Below are 17002 nucleotides of genomic sequence, written 5' to 3'. Positions count from 1 at the left end.
TAGAGATGCAAACAAATATAAAATTGACAGATAAGATTTATACTTGCAAAAAGATTTATTAGAAACTTGACAAGAAGACATAACATCCATTTTTTGCATTGACATTGTCTAAAATTTGGGTTTTGTTTTATGCTGGAACTGGAAGGGTTAATATATATATATATATATATATATATATATATATATATATATATATATATATATATATATATATATATATAATTTTCCAAAAGTTTTTCTTCACTCAGGTATAAGGCCTGAGCAAAAAGGTGAACAGCATTCCAAGGTAACATGATGAGATCCTGGGCAATGTTTCCAAGATCAAGGCACCACTACTGGCAAACAAAAGTCACGAGCCGTTCAGGAGGCTAAAAACCAAAATATAAAAAAAATGTAATCTTTCTTGGTCCAGAGAGTCTACAAAATTGCCTTGCAGATCCAGCTGCATGCATCACAATACAAAAAAGTTACTTGTTCAGAGCACAATATTTTCAGCTATGGTCAGGTGTTTTACCAATATCCAAGACTCCATAACACTGAGAATGGCACAGGTAAATACTCCACACAGACTGTCAGTTCTGTTTGCGCTGCTAAGAGTTCCCAAAATGGCTGGCATATCAGTGGCATCACCTGTCCATCAGTGACATAAAGGGTATCCACTGGTTCCTGGATTTACATTCAGCACAATAATTGAAGACCTCGTCCAGACTGGAGCACTTCCATGGATTGTTGTGGGGATTCTGGATTAAAGAAATAGTGACAATTAGCTATGGTAAAATACAAACATGCAGGCATCTACACTTGTTAGAGATAATTCACTTAGGCTAAGTACATAAGATCTGTTCGTCAAGTCCATTCAAAATACAGGGCTTAAGAGAAAAAAATATAATAATTTTCTCCACTCAACTGGTGATGGAAACCAAGCAAACCTCATTCAAAGTCAATGGGACCAGTCAGGTCCCATTGGTGTCATTTGTGCACCGTACAGTCCAAGTCCATCGTTTGTCGCTAGCCCAGACTCTGCAACGGAGCTGCCTGAATACAGCCAATTGCCAATGTAATCCAGTCCTTACAAAGGTTAAATTCATTCTATAATCTTGAGTGTATTTTAATATGGTATATTTTATAGTCATTTCATTCCTTATAGCCCTTTAGGGCATTTTGAGGCAATAACTGGGGCTGTTAGGACATCTCTCACTGTGGAGTACGGTACCTTGTGACTGCATATGTTGTAAGCCCAACAACAACAACAACAACAACAACAACTAAAACTGCCCAGATTTATCAAACTGTGAGAGAGAAAAAAATGTAGTGACTTTTCACTTTCACAGAGCTCATTAGTTGAGTTGCGATTAGTTGTCGTGGGAAAATTGCTCCACTTTTTCCTCTCACAAAGTTTGATAAATCTGGGCCTATAACAATATATAAAAAACATTTCTGGCTTCTGCAGGGCAAATACTGGAAATTCAGACTAACCCACTGTGGAGGGCAATACAAAAAATAAAACCTGGACCCGGTAAGTGTGTAAATACAGCATAAAAAAAAATAAAAATAAAAATAAAAAACGAACTCTTCCAACAGAAATATTATTTTGGTGTGAAAGACATGGAAGTAGCAAGTAAACTCACCGATACTAGAATGCAGTGCAGATCCATGGGCTCGGAGCTTGGTTCAATTTGACTGTGAATCATTTCGGACAGACGTGGGAGACCAGATACTCTTAAAATATTGATGTCATTGTCACAGCAAAAGGCTTGAATCAGTGTAAAGTGTATGCTTAATGCAACATCATCTTCATGTTCAGGATCTGCTGCTAGGAGACATAGTACCACGCTGTCAGGATCTCTGTGAATGAAGAAAAATCAGAACTTGAGTGGCCAATAAAACTCAGAATTTACCATTACAGGTTGTGGTCATAGCAGAATGGCACTGATATTTTAACTAACTAGTTGTATGATCTGGTAGATTGTACTAGTTAACCCTTCTCAATTACACAAGACCCATTGCGGATTCTGGGCCTGGACCATAGGGGAGCATGACTGGCTGGCCCACATAAATAGATAGCATAGCATCCAGGCCTAAATGTAAATTTAACATGTTCAATTATTTCAGTTTTTCTCCTGTCTTCGAACATCTCATGTAAATGAGCAAAATTATTTTTAAATGATAGCTATAGCAACATGGGTGCCTGCAGAAGCTACAAGGAGATCACCAACTGTTGATCACTCATTAAAAATAACTACACGTGAATTAGCCCTTAGGCCAGCACATGACACCTTCAAGGTCCATTAGGTGTAACCTAAGAATACAGTCAGCATCATGAACCATACGGAATGTAGTACAACCACTGGAGACCTACCTGTCCATCTGTTTTGCTGATTCATAGACACCAATAGTCAGTGAATTTCGTCTGTGGGCAGCAACAAGGACATCCTCTAGAGCTGTGGCCACGGGATGCATCCTGGATATAGAGACACAATGTAGATATAGTAAACATAAATATATAGATATAGTAAACAAATATGCATCATAAACAATATATGTGTATTAGAAGGTGCTATAGGTAAAAACAGATTAAGTTATGGGCATATGGGGCCACTCAGGTGCAAGAACATTGGGGGGGGAGGGGGGGGGGGGGGGAAGATAACATTTTTTTTTTTAAGACCTCTGAAAAAAAAAACGAGAGCTGCAATCTGATTGGTTGCTATGGGCAATTGTTCCACTTTGTCTGCACAAGGTCTGATAGATGTAGGAAAGAACACGTTAGTGTATTTCTGCTACTATAAAAAGGTTCTTTGATATATGACCGTTATATTTATTTGGGGGAGGAGGGGGGGGTCTGAGTGTTGGGGGTCGTGCTATAGGGCCCTAAGTGTTGTAGTTACACTTCTAGTTATAATGCATATACCAGTGTTTCCCAACCAGGGTGCCTCCAGATGTTACAAAACTACAACTCCCAGCATGCCTGGACAGCCTTTGGCTGTCCAGGCATGCTGGGAGTTGTAGTTTTGCAACACCTGGAGGCACCCTGGTTGGGAAACACTGGTATATATGCGATCTAGCACTTCTGGATGCATGAACCATAGCACCTCCTCTGAGTATAAACACATATGTAAAAATATAAGTAATCAGGCTTATTTATGCAATGCATAACCCAAAATGTTACTTGTAATATAAAAGATGTGAAGAAAAATAAATAAATAAAAACAACGTATGTTATGCCTCAGTGTATGCATACATAGAACAGGTGCTACATGTAACTACAGATAAGGAAGTAGCACGTGACCCTGATGCCGTACAGGTATATAGCCACAATGTAAAGGTAAGGCGGAGAGCAGACTTACGTGTCGTTGTGGTTGTCACAGATATCGTTATCCTCCAATGTCATAGTGTAAGAATCCCCCTTTGTCGTGGTGAGGAATAATCCCGAATGCCTGGTGGTAGTAGTAGTGATAATAATCCCGGACAAAACCCAATCCAATAGTACTTCCCTCTCAGAGGAATCCCGAGTTTGTCTGGTCCTCACAGCAGCCTCCGCTCCTTATATGTGCTGTTGGCGGGGGGGCGGGGCCAGACACAGCCATTGGCTCTTCCCGGCAATGACAGAGCGCCCACACGCCGTTCACTGCTGAAGAATGTACACGGTGAGGATTTGTATGGAGCGACTGCCCTGTACCATATGCCCTCTGTTATGTTACATAAGGAGTATTAATAGGTGTATCACACATATAGAGCATGAAGGATAGGGACCAGTATGGAGGGGCTACAATACAGGAGTGCCTCACCAGTCAGCCAGGTCATTCACAGACCCCCACTACAGATAAACCCACCACAGGGCAGATGCAGCATAAGGCTGAATTCACACCGGTACAGTCCCTAGCATGGAAAGGTTATCCACAGACCTCCAATGGGGTGGGATATGTGAGGTTTACTGGATGTAAATGTATAACACACAGTATATGGTTTTACATTGTGGCACCCAATCCCTAAAAAATTAAACTAAAGTGACATCTGTCATAGATATATGTCAGAGGGTTTCCCAACACACACAATACACAAAACACACACACAACAAACAAAAAACACACACACCACACATACAACACACACACGCAACACACAAAACACACACACGGCAACACACACAACACACATACAACACACACACACGCAACACACACACACAACACATGCAACTCACACCAACACACACACAACACACATGCAACACACACACAACACACATGCAACACACACAACACACACGCAACACACAACACACATGCAACACAACACACACACAACACACACAAATCTTTGTGTGTGGAAATAACCTAAAAAAGTTCCTATAGAAAACAAGATTAATATGAATGAATGAGAAGAATATAATAAAGCTTTCCTATTCCTCCTGTCACACACAGACCTCAGTACCAGACTGTTACCCTCTTCTTATCAGACAAAGGAGTTAGAATAGACAGAGACACTGCTAGGGAGATGTTTACATTACACAATACATTAGAATGGAGCTTTTCATGTATTGTAAAAGCACAAGTGTGTATTGGTCCTCTGGCGTGGTATATGCCAAAAAGTAGTATTGTTTTCATGTTACTATTGGCCAAAATCCTAATTATTTTCCCGCCCCTTGAACACCTACAATAGAAACACATAAATATTTGTTTTATATTTTTTTGTAACATATATGCTTATCACTCAGGGTGGTTGTATTAGACCTATATTAACTGCAACATCGTACATCCATCAGCCTTAAAGGGCTTGTCTGAAGATAACATCTTATCTCCTAGATGAGGATTCTGTAATTGGTTGGGGTCTGAGTATAGCATTCTGCTATCTTCAGCAGTCCCATAGCAAGGACATAGGGGGAGATTTATCAAAACCTGTGCAGAGGAAAAGTTACCTAGTTGTCAATAGCAACCAATCAGATTGCTTATTTCATTTTTAACAAGGCCTCTGCAAAATGAAAGAAGCAATCTGATTGGTTGCTATAGGCAACTGACAACTTTTCCTTTGCACAGGTTTTGATAAATTTCCCCTATAGAGTAGCAATACACATGGTCAACCAGTGCTCCATTTACACGGGAGGGAGAAGAGATCCCCATGATTCTCATGATCCCAGCAGTCAGATCCCCACCGATCAGATATAGGTGATGAATTGTAATCTTGAGATAATTTACCATATATACTCGAGTATAAGCCGAGTTTTTCAGCATGATTTTTTGTGCTGAAAACGCTCCCCTCGGCTGACACTCGAGTGAACTCTCCACCTGTCAATCCCTTCTCAGTGGTCTTCAACCTGCGGATCTCCAGATGTTGCAAAACTACAATTCCCAGCATGCCCGGTCAGCCATCGGCCACTGCGGCCTTCGTCATCCCTGTGCATGAATGTCCCTGTGCCTCGTCGTCAAGGCAATGTCACTAGTCCGGGGCCGGCTCAGAGCGGAGAAGAGGGCCTCCCAGTGAAGATGGACAGCCCAGAACTACTAACCATCCCCACCAGATGGTCCCTGCAGCATAGATGACCCGGACCAGCTCACCTTTCCTTCCCTCCGAGGAGAGGTGAGTAGAAAACAAAAAGGGGGTTTGGATGATGACGAAGGCCCGGCAGTGGTCTTCAACCTGCGGACCTCCAGATGTTTCAAAACTACAACTCCCAGCTTGCCCGGACAGCCGATGGCTGGGAGTTGTAGTTTTGCAACATCTGGAGGTCCACTGATTGAAGGGATTGACAGGCGGTGATGATGAAGGGGGGGATGATGACGGGGGTCTGGATGATGACAGGGGGGATGATGTATTTCTTACCCTAGGTTTATAGTCGAATCAATAACTTTTCCTGGGTTTTTGGGGTGAGATTAGGGGCCTCGGCTTATATTCGGGTCGGCTTATACTCGAGTATATACGGTATTTAATGTTAAAACCACCTAATATTGTGAAGGTGTCCTTCTGTGCTCAAGGTGCCTCTGAAGGTGTCAATGTGGTTTCTGGCACCTAGACAGCAGATCTCTAAGGTTCTCTAAGAAGTGATGTAGTTCCTTCGTAGACATGTTTTCTCAGCACATCACACAGATGCTTGATCAGATTAAGATCTGGGCAATATGGATCCTAGGTCAGCATCTAAACTGCTTTGTCATGTTCCTCAAACCATTCCTGAACAATTTGTGCCACATGGCTGAGGCATTTGAATGAAGCCACTGCCATTATGGAATACCACTGCCATGAAAGGGGGTAATTGTTTTGCAATAGTGCTCAGGTAGGTGGTAATATCCACATGAAGGCCAGAGCAGAGTTTTCCCAACAGAACAATGCCTAGAGCTTCAATGTCTTCTTTTTTTCTATATTGCATCCTAGTGTCACCTCCGGTAATCAGACCCAGAGTGAACACGCTCCGGGGACTGATTTTAACTGGAGTTCTGTGCGCAAGATCACGGGGGTCCCCAGCGGCAGGACCCCCGTATTCAGGCATCTTATTCCCTATCCTTTTGATAGGGGATAAGATGTCTAAGCGCCGGAGTACCCCTTTAAAGACTAAAACTTTTCTATACTTGTACAAGTATTGGATGCTGAACCTTATATTTCTTTGCCTGCTACATTTCACACCATTGATTTTGATGGGGGGGGGGGGGGGGGTGCATATCACAAAAGCAGCGATTGGTAGTCTCCTTAGTAGCAGATCAGTAGATGGGGATGTGGGTCTGTATCTCACCACAATTACCACCTATAATCAAGCCCTAAGGACATTTCTACAGGGTCTTATTGTATCTACAGCGTCTAAACATGTCTGCAGTCAGTGAAATGGGGATGTGTATTCTCCATGATACATGATAATGACCTGAAGATGAATATAAAGGTGAGCTTGAAGGTGTTACCTAACCTGTGTTTTGTCTTATTGTGTGTTTTGTAAATGGATGACCAATGTGCTAAATGGGCTGGCTGTACATTCTTCTGTTCCTCTATTCAGATTCATTACATTGTGTTTTCCACTTTTGGGACAAAAGGTTACACACTGCACTAATTAGATGCACTGAAATGACTGGGATTGTAGTAGTTACTCACTGCGTGGTCAGAGCCATAGATTATGTGGACAACCTTATTAGCAATTATATAAGCAGGCACACATACAGCACACTTTGTACACTCTCTAGGTGAAATGATGCTCCACTATTGTAGAGAATTGCATAATTAGCAAGTCATTAATATGGTATTTCATGGTCTTCATGTCATACACTGTTAGCAAACTACAAGTACAACATACATTTCATTTCGAAATGTCTTCTGTATATAGTTTCTTTATAGTATTACTGAAGTAGCTCCACGAAGCATCAAGGAGTTACCCCCTTTCAAGATATCTTCTAATATAACATATGTAGCTGCTGTCCCTATAACCATACAATATTTATAAGCTGAGCTCAGTAGATCACTGCCCAAACTCACTAACTCCCAGCTTTAATATTAGTTAGGGCATCAATATCATATTGGGGGGTCCGATGCCAGGTATCACCATCTATCAGCTGATTGACAGTGCCTGGTAAACAATGAAAAGGCCACAGCGCTTACTGGATGGCATTTCTTTGGGGGGCCGCACAGCCCTCCACGTGCTTGCCAGAGGTAGCCTGACTGCCATTAGGTACCGAGATAAGATCCTCAGACCCCTTGTGAGACCATATGCTGGTGCGGTTGGCCCTGGGTTCCTCCTAATGCAAGACAATGCTAGACCTCATTTTGCTGGAGTGTGTCAGCAGTTCCTGCAAGAGGAAGGCATTGATGCTATGGTCTGGCCCGCCCGTTCCCCAGACCGGAATCCGTTTGAGCACATCTGGGACATCATCTCTCGCTCCATCCAGCAACGCCACGTTGCACCGCAGACTGTCCAGGAGTTGGCGTATGCTTTAGTCCAGGTCTGAGAGGACATCCCTCAGGAGACCATCCGCCACCTCATCAAGAGCATGCCCAGGCGTTGTAGGGAGGTCATATGGGCATGTGGAGGCCACACACACTACTGAGCCTCATTTTGACTTGTATTAAGGACATTACATCAAAGTTGGATCAGCCTGTAATGTGGTTTTCCACTTTGATTTTGAGTGTGACTCCATATCCAGACCTCCATGGGTTGATAAATTTGATTTCCATTGATCATTTTTGTGTGATTTTGCCATCAGAACATTCAACTATGTAAAGACGAAAGTATTCAGATCTAGGATGTGTTATCTTAGTGTTCCCTTTATTTTTTTTTGAGCAGTGTAGCTTACAGTGATAAGCAGATTGCTACAGGTCTGGCTGCTGACTTGTCCCTTATATACAAGATAGTGGTCAGAACGCTGTGATCAAACATTTTTCCCCTATCTTGTGGATAGAGATAAGTCTTAATGGAAGGAAAATCCATTTAAGTGAACAGGTGGAAGGCCAGGGGGAAGGCGTTTTATTTCCTTGCAATAAGAAGTAAGAAGTATTATGTGTGGTCAATCCAGTAAATGCCCATCCGTATAATACATGGTTGGGCCAGGACTGTTTGTTAGCTGCTTTCTGTTATAGCTATCAAAGCAGAATGCCCAGCTGAGGACCACCCCCTCTATAACATGCTTGTCGAGACAATATGAAGACACTATTGATGCCATATTTTCTCTTTAAATGGGTTCTCTAAGTTTGCTACCCCCACATTTTGCTACATTGGATACCTACTCAATAGTTATATACATATTTATTGACTTAGGCATTATTCTTTGTGTCATTAGGTCTTCTACAATCATGTAATATTGTCATTACTTATTTATTAACCTACACATACATGACACTGAGCAGGAAGTCTAGAGCCACATGCCAAGTTGTTTGTCCGTACACTGTACATTCAGTAGTCAGTGACTCAATGTCATGTATTCTTTCAACAGTTTTGTAACTGTCCCTGAAAACAAAAAATGAATTCCTGAAGTTGTGCCAATGAAATGTACTGTATTTGCTTACTATATTTGGGCTTTATTGCTATAGATGCTTTCTTGTCTATGCCATCTGGTGGTCAAATGAATGTATTGCAGATGTGATTGTACCTAAATAAAGAAGTCCCATGCCTAGAAGTACAGAAAAACGTATCCACTATCCACAGGATTGGGGATAAGTTTTAGAATCCAGGGGGTCCTACTGCTGTGGCCCCTGGGATCTCCTATACGGAGCCCTGGCTCTCCCCCAGGACGGAGCATCACAACATCCGCCTGAAGCAGGGGCCACCACCATGCCCCCTCCATATATCTCAATGGGAGAACCAGAAATAGCTGAACGGCTCTATTATATATGGAGGGGGCGTGGCAGCCCCCGTTTTGGGTGGGGGTTGTAACACGCTGCTCTGGGAGAGAGCCGGGCTCCGTACAGGAGATAGCGTGGGGCCCCAGCGGTTGGACCCCCCGCAATCTAAAAACGTATCCCCTATCCTGCAGAAAGGGAATACATTTTTCTGTGCTTCTAGGCATGGGACTTCTCCTTTAACCCCTTAAGGACCAGGCCCATTTTGGCCTTAAGGACCAGAGCGTTTTTTGCACATCTGACCACTGTCACTTTAAGCATTAATAACTCTGGGATGCTTTTACTTTTCATTATGATTCCGAGATTGTTTTTTCGTGACATATGCTACCTTATGTTATTGGTAACATTTTGTCGATACTTGCATAATTTCTTGGTGAAAAATCCCAAAATTTTATGAAAAAATAGAAAATTTTGCATTTTTCTAACTTTGAAGCTCTCTGCTTGAAAGGAAAATAAACATTCCAAATAAATTATATATTGTTTCACATATACAATATGTCTACTTTATGTTTGCATCATAAAGTTGAGATGTTTTTACTTTTGGAAGATATCAGAGGGCTTCAAAGTTCAGCAGCTATTTTTAAATTTTTCACAAAATGTTCAAAATCGGATTCCCCCATAAATGGCCCCATTATAAAAACTGCACCCCTCAAAGTATTCAAAATGACATTCAGTAAGTGTGTTAACCCTTTAAGTGTTTCACAGGAATAGCAGCAAAGTGAAGGAGAATATTCAAAATCTTAATTTTTTACACTCGCATGTTCTTGTAGACCAAGTTTTTGAATTTTTACAAGGGGTAAAAGGAGAAAAATCCTCTCAAAATTTAGGAAATACCTCATATGTGTATGTCAAGTGTTCGGCGGGCGCAGTAGAGGGCTCAGAAGGGAAGGAGCAACAATGGGATTTTGGAGAGTGAGTTTTTCTGAAATGGTTTTTGGGGGGCAGCAAAAAAATAAAAAACACATGGCCTACCATTTTGGAAACTACACCCCTCAAGGAATTTAACAAGGGGTACAGTGATCCTTAACACCCCACAGGTGTTTGACAACTTTTCATTAAAGTTGGATATGTAAATGAATTAGTTTTTTTTCCAATAAAATGCTGGTTTCCCCCCAAATTTTACTTTTTTACAAGGGGTAATAGGAGAACATGCCCCCCAAAATTCGTAACCCCATCCCTTCTGAGTATGGAAATACCCCATGTGTGGACGCCAAGTGCTCTGCTGGTGCACTACAATGCTCAGAAGAGAAGGAGTCACATTTGGCTTTTGGAAAGCAAATTTTGCTGAAATGTTTTTTGGGGCGCATGTCGCATTTAGGAAGCCCCTATGGTGCCAGGACAGCAAAAAAAAACATATGGCATACTATTTTGGAAACTACACCCTCAAGGCACGTAACAAGGGGTACAGTGAGCCTTAACACCCCACAGGTGTTTGACCACTTTTCGTTAAAGTTGGATGTGTGAATAAAAATTTTTTTTCACAAAAATGATGGTTTTCCCCAAATTTTACATTTTTACAAGAGGTAATAGGAGAACATGCCCCCCAAAATGTGTAACCCCACCTCTTCTGAGTATGGAAATACCTCATGTGTGAACGCTAAGTGCTCTACTGGTGCACTACAATGCTCAGAAGAAAAGGAGTCACATTTGAAAATGTAGCTGAAATGGGGGGGGGGGGGGGCATGTCGCATTTAGGAGGCCCCTATGGTGCCAGAACAGCAAAAAAAAACACATGGCATACTATTTTGTAAACGACACCCCTCAAGGAGCCTTAACACCCCACAGGTGTTTAATAAATGTTTATTAAGGTGGGATGTGAAAATGAAAAATTTGATTTTGTACACTAAAATGCTGGGGTTATCCCAAATTTTTCATTTTCCCAAGGGGTACAAATGTCACCATAAATTTGTAAATACATTTCTTTGAAGTAAGGACATACCTCATATCTGGGCGTAAAAAGCTCTGTGGGTGCACACTGGTCTCGGAAGAGCAGGAGCGCAGTCAGGGGCCTCGAGCTTCTACATAGCTGCCTATGGAGCCAGAACAGTGGGACCCCCCCTCAAGGAGCGTTACATGGGGTAAGTTACTAACAAGGGGTACAGTGGGACATAAAATTATAAAACAGGTTATGTTCCCAGAATGATGACCCAGAGCATAGCCAAAACTAAAAAATATCCTCACCCCAAACCCAATGCTCTGAATCATTATTCTGGGAATGTGATGTGTGTGGCCGTCCCTAACCTGTTGCCTCAAATGCGCACCCCGCTCAGGTTGAAAGAGAGCGATGCGCATTTGAGGCAACATAAAAAGTCCCTGATGATAGTGACTCAGTGACCCCTGAGGTTAAAATTACTCTGGACTTGCTATATAGGGGTCAAATTATGGAAAATGTAAATAAAGAGGGAAAATGTAGTACTCCATGGAAGTGTGATACTCCCTGAAGCAATCCTTAATGCAGAGGCCCGAATGATTGGGGCTGGTGTCACATTGAGTGGTGGTGTCCTACTGTATCCCCCCCCCTGTAACACACTCTGCATCTTTTCTGGGATCGACCCTTCTTTCCAGTGTGGGGGACTTCACCTGGAAGTACTGGCCTGCGACGATCCTGGCACCTATTACTTCAGTTCCTTGGGAAGTCCGGCCTGCTCTTTCCCGGTCGCCAAAGATCAGGGCCTTTAGGACTTCTTCTTGGAACTGGAGGAATGTCCCTGTGTTGCCAGCGTACTGGGACAATACGAAAGAATTGTACATGGCAACCTGAACCATGTAGACCGCAACGTTTTTGTACCATACCTGTGTTTTCCGCATGGCGTTATATGGCTTCAGGATTTGATCAGAGAGATCAACTCCCCCCATATACTGATTGTAGCCCAGAATACAATCGGGCTTGAGGACCGTTGTTGTGGTACCTCACAGAATGACAGGTGAGCTGCCGTTACCATGAATTGTGGTCAACATAAGGACATCCCTCTTATCCTTATACCTGACCAGCAACAGGTTTTCATGGGTAAGGGCACGGGACTCACCCTTGGGCATAGGTGTCTGAACAAAATTTAGAGGGAGGCCTCTCTGGTTCTTCTGCACAGTTGCACAAGCGGACGTAGATCTGGCGGCAAGGGATGTGAAGAGAGGGATGCTGGTATAAAAGTTGTCCACGTACACGTGGTAACCCTTATCCAGCAATGGGTGCACAAGGTCCCAAACGATTTTCCCGCTAACACCCAGAGTGGGGGGACATTCTGGGGGTTCAATACGGGAATCTCGTCCCTCATATACTCTAAACTTGTAAGTGCACCCGTAGGTACTCTCACAAAATTTGTAGAGTTTCACGCCATACCATGCCTGCTTCGAGGGAATATACTGGGGAAGGGGTGTGTATGTGTGTGTTGGGGGGGGGGGGGGGCGCGGTGAAGTATGTAGTGTGTGTTTGGTGCAACTTTATATATAATGGTGTGTGAATATAAATCACACAACATTATCGTTGCAGCACCCCCCAAAAAAAAGGTGGGAAATCGCAAAAACTGCAGCGAACCCTTGAGGACCTATTAGGGGTCGTTTTTTTTACTCTTTTTTTACTTTTTTTTTTCTCACTCCTACCTGTACCTTTATTGTATTCTTTCCCTGCACTACACAGATGTCTTCTTCCATGAGGGGCTCCGATCTTGGCAGATGGGAAGTCCCTGGCTCCTTCTTGCAGCTCTGCCCACTGACTGAACTCTGTAAGCTGGCAGAGCTGCGAGAAGAGGTCATTAACCTCTCCCCTGCCGGCTGCTATTGGACGTACGATTGTCCTGCCAATAGCAGCGCTCCTGGGGGGATGACGAAATCCCCATCTACCCATAGATACAAGAGGTGATTGGGGGTGTATCCTGCACCCCTGATCACCATGTATCTCCGGGTCATCGGGTCCTGCGTGACCCGTATGACCCGAATCGCCGCCGATCGCCGTTGTGTATTCACCGGCGATCTGCGGCGATCGCCAGACTGGGGGTTGGGGGGGGGTTAGGGGTGCTCGGGGAATTTGCAGTCACAGTCATCTTGTGGTCATTTGCAGTCATCTTGTGATAATTTTTTTTATTTACTTACTAGAATGCCAGATAATATTTTATATTTATAAGCAAAACAACTGTTTATGTGTACTTTCATATACAGTATACAACAAGAAGTGCGGTGCTGCCTTAGTAACATTAAGACACACAAATCACTGGGCCCAGATGGCATCCATTCCAGGGTTTTTCAGGAATTAAGTACCATGCTAGACAGACCCTTATTCCATATATTTAAAGATTTTCTAATGACAGGGAGTGTTCCACAGGACTAGCGCTTGGTAAACGTGGTACCAACAAATATATATATATATATATATATATATATATATATATACATATACATACATATATATATATATATATATATATATATATACTGCTCAAAAAAATTAAGGGAACACTTAAACAACACAATGTAACTCCATGTCAATTACACTTCTGTGAAATCACACTGTCCACTCAGGAAGCAACATTGATTGACAATCAGTTTCACATGCTGTTGTGCAAATGGGACAGACAACAGGTGGAAATTATAGGAAATAAGCAACACACACCAAATAAAGGTGTGGTTCTGCAGGTGGTGACCACAGACCACTTCTCAGTTCCTATGCTTCCTGGCCGGTCACTTTTGAATGCTGGCGGTGCTTTCACTCCAGTGGTAGCATGAGACAGAGTCTACAACCCACACAATTGGCTCAGGTAGTGCAGCTCATCCAGGATGGCACATCAATGCGAGCTGTGGCAAGAAGGTTTGTTATGTCTGAATGAACCTGTCTTAATGAACCTGAAGAAGACACCAGTCCTGGCGTTGAAACGCGTAGTTCTGAATAAACCGTGCCAAGATTATTTCCATCTTCTATCTCTGATGTTGTTTTGCGCCAGAATAGAATCCCGTTGGAGCGGTGAAGTTGTTGAAGTTTATGTTACACCTGCATGGTGGAGGGATCGGCTGCAGTTGGATATTCACATGCCTACACCAGTGTTGTACCTGTAATTTGCACAACTTAGCGGGTAAGCGCTTCCAGTATCACTCTATTTACCCATTAAGGATTATTGTACTATGGAGCACTCCTTGCTTTGTTTTTTCTAGCGTAGTATCCAGAGCACAGAGGCGCTACCAGAAGACAGGCCAATACATCAGGAGATATGGAGAAGGCCGTAGGAGGGCAACAACCCAGCAGCAGGACTGCTACCTCGGCCTTTGTGCAAGGAGGAGCACTGCCAGAGCCCTGCAAAATGACCTCCAGCAGGCCACAAATGTGCATGTGTCCACTAAAACAGAAATGTGTCAGAAACAGACTCCATGAGGGTGGCATGAGGGCCTGACGTCCACAGGTGGGGGTTGTGCTTACAGCCCAACACCATGCAGGATGTTTAGCATTTGCCAGAGAACATGAAGATTGGCAAATTCGCCACTGGCACCCTGTGCTCTTCACAGATGAAAGCAGATTCACACTGAGCACATTACAGACGTGACAGAGTCTGGAGACGCAGTAGAGAATGTTCTTCTGCCTGCAACATCCTCCAGCATGACCGGTTGGGACATTTCTTTGTGGGGCCGCACAGCCCTCTATGTGCTTACCAGAGGTAGCCTGACTGCCATTAGGTACCGAGATGAGATCCTCAGACCCCTTGTGAAACCATATGCTTGTGCGGTTGGCCCTGGGTTCCACCTAATGCAAGACAATGCTAGACCTCATGTGGCTGGAGTGTGTCAGCAGTTCCTGCAAGAGGAAGGCGTTGATGTTATGGACTGGCCCACCCGTTCCCCAGATCTGAATCCGATTGAGCACATCTGGGACATCATGTCTCTCTCCATCCAACGCCACGTTGCACCACAGACTGTCCAGGAATTGTCAGATGCTTTAGTCCAGGTCTGGGAGGACATCCCTCAGGAGACCACCTCATCAGTAGCATGTCCAGGCATTGTAGGGAGGTGATATGGGCAAGTGGAGGCCATACACACTGCTGAGTCTCATTTTAACTTGTTTTAAGGACATTACATCAAAGTTGGATCATCCTCTAGTGTGGTTTTCCACTTTGATTTTGAGTTTGACTCCATATCCAGACCTCCATGGGTTGATAAATTTGATTTCCATTGATAATTTTTGTGTGATTTTGTTGTCAGCATATTCAACTATGTAAAGACAAAAGTATTTCATACGATTAGTTCATTCATTCAGATCTAGGATGTGTTATCTTAGTGTTCCCCAGTAGCGGATCCAGGGGGGGGGAAACGGGGCAATTGCCCCCCCCCCCCCCGAGATTGCTGCCCCACCCGCCCCCTAAAATGGTGGAGCCGAAGCTGTAAGCTTCCGCTCCACCATTCACTAACCTTGGCTGTCACACGCTGTGAGTACACAGCATGTGAGCTGCGGGGTCGTGATCCACTGCAAGCCGGCGCAATGACGTCACATCATCGCGCCGGCGCCCGGAAATCCCAGCCCCGCGGCCAGCATACAGTAAGTACTAAGAGTATGCTCAGGGCCCAGGGGATTTGGGGGACAGAATATGTGCCACTGTTAAGGGCACTATATCGTACAGGAGGAGGGGGAGGGGGGAGGAGAAAGGGGAATTTTTAATGTGAGGGGCTGCAGGGCAAAGCACTGGGGGCACTATATGCGAAGAGCACATGACAGGGGGGCCCCCTGTGCTGTGCTGTGCCCCTCACATATAAATTATATGTGTGGGGGGCACAGCACAGGGGGTATTATATGTGTGGAGCACAACACAGGGGGTATTATATGTGTGGGGCACAGCACAGGGGGCATTATATGTGAGGGGCACAGAACAGGGGGCATTATATGTATGGGGCACAGCACAGGGGGCATTATATGATATAATTCCCCCTGTGCTGTGCACCACACATATAATGCCCCCTGTGCTGTGCCCCACACATATAATGCCCCCATCATGCGCCCCTCATATATAATGCCCCCATCCTGTGCCCCTCATATATAATGCGCCATCATGCGCCCCTCACATATAATTCCCCCTGTGCTGTGCCCCACACATATAATGCCCCCTGTGCTGTGCCCCTCACATAAAATGCCCCCATCATGCGCCCCTCATATATAATGCCCCCATCATGCGCCGCTCATATATAATGCCCCCATCCTGTGCCCCTCATATATAATGCGCCATCATGCGCCCCTCACATATAATGCCCCCTGTGCTGTGCCCCTCACATATAATGCTCCTGTCATGTGCCCCAAACATATAATGCCCCCTGTGCTGTGCCCCTCACATAAAATGCCCCCTGAGAGGACAGGACAGGGGGCATTATATGTGAGGGGCGCATGATGGGGGCATTATATGTGAGGGGCAAAGAACGGGGGCATTATATGTGAAGGGCACAGCACAGGGCATTATATGTGAGGGGTGCATGATGGGGGCATTATATGTGAGGGGTGCATGATGGGGGCATTATATATGAGGGGCGCATGATCGGGGCATTATATGTGAGGGGCAAAGAACGGGGGCATTATATATGAAGGGCACAGCACAGGGGGCATTATATGTGTGGGGCATATAACAGGAGCATTATATGTGAGGGGCACAGCACGGGGGCATTATATGAGAGGGGAACAGCACAGGGGACATTATATGTGAGGGGCACAGCACGGCGGGCATTATATGTGAGGGGCACA

The 17002-nt window shown here is 44.2% G+C and overlaps 1 protein-coding gene and 1 long non-coding RNA gene across 3 annotated transcripts in view; one reads left to right on the top strand and one right to left on the bottom strand.

Annotated features, from left to right (window-relative positions):
- Positions 1 to 206: 206 nt before the first annotated feature.
- On the bottom strand, positions 207 to 3520 carry GADD45B (growth arrest and DNA damage inducible beta). The gene is made up of 4 exons (XM_056574994.1): positions 3345 to 3520; positions 2360 to 2461; positions 1629 to 1845; positions 207 to 740 (listed from the first exon to the last, which is right to left on the bottom strand). Exons 1-4 carry the CDS (start codon positions 3386 to 3388, stop codon positions 627 to 629), a joined length of 477 nt encoding a protein of 158 aa, XP_056430969.1. The 5' UTR covers positions 3389 to 3520; the 3' UTR covers positions 207 to 626.
- Positions 3521 to 3558: 38 nt separating this feature from the next.
- The window catches only part of LOC130369597 (uncharacterized), a 30379-nt gene continuing 16935 nt past the window's right edge, over positions 3559 to 17002 (top strand). The window contains exons 1-2 of one of the 2 annotated variants that reach the window (XR_008892832.1): positions 3559 to 3644; positions 5301 to 5574. This is a non-coding gene — a long non-coding RNA (uncharacterized LOC130369597). Of the gene's footprint in view, positions 3645 to 5058; positions 5163 to 5300; positions 5575 to 17002 lie in introns of those variants that run through there. The other variant, XR_008892833.1, reaches the window with a different exon arrangement.

The sequence above is a fragment of the Hyla sarda genome, chromosome 1 (assembly GCF_029499605.1).
Source record: "Hyla sarda isolate aHylSar1 chromosome 1, aHylSar1.hap1, whole genome shotgun sequence".
Lineage (NCBI taxonomy): Eukaryota > Metazoa > Chordata > Amphibia > Anura > Hylidae > Hyla > Hyla sarda.
The sequence above is the reverse complement of the archived record's forward strand: the minus strand, read 5'-3'. Positions and strand labels throughout refer to the sequence as shown.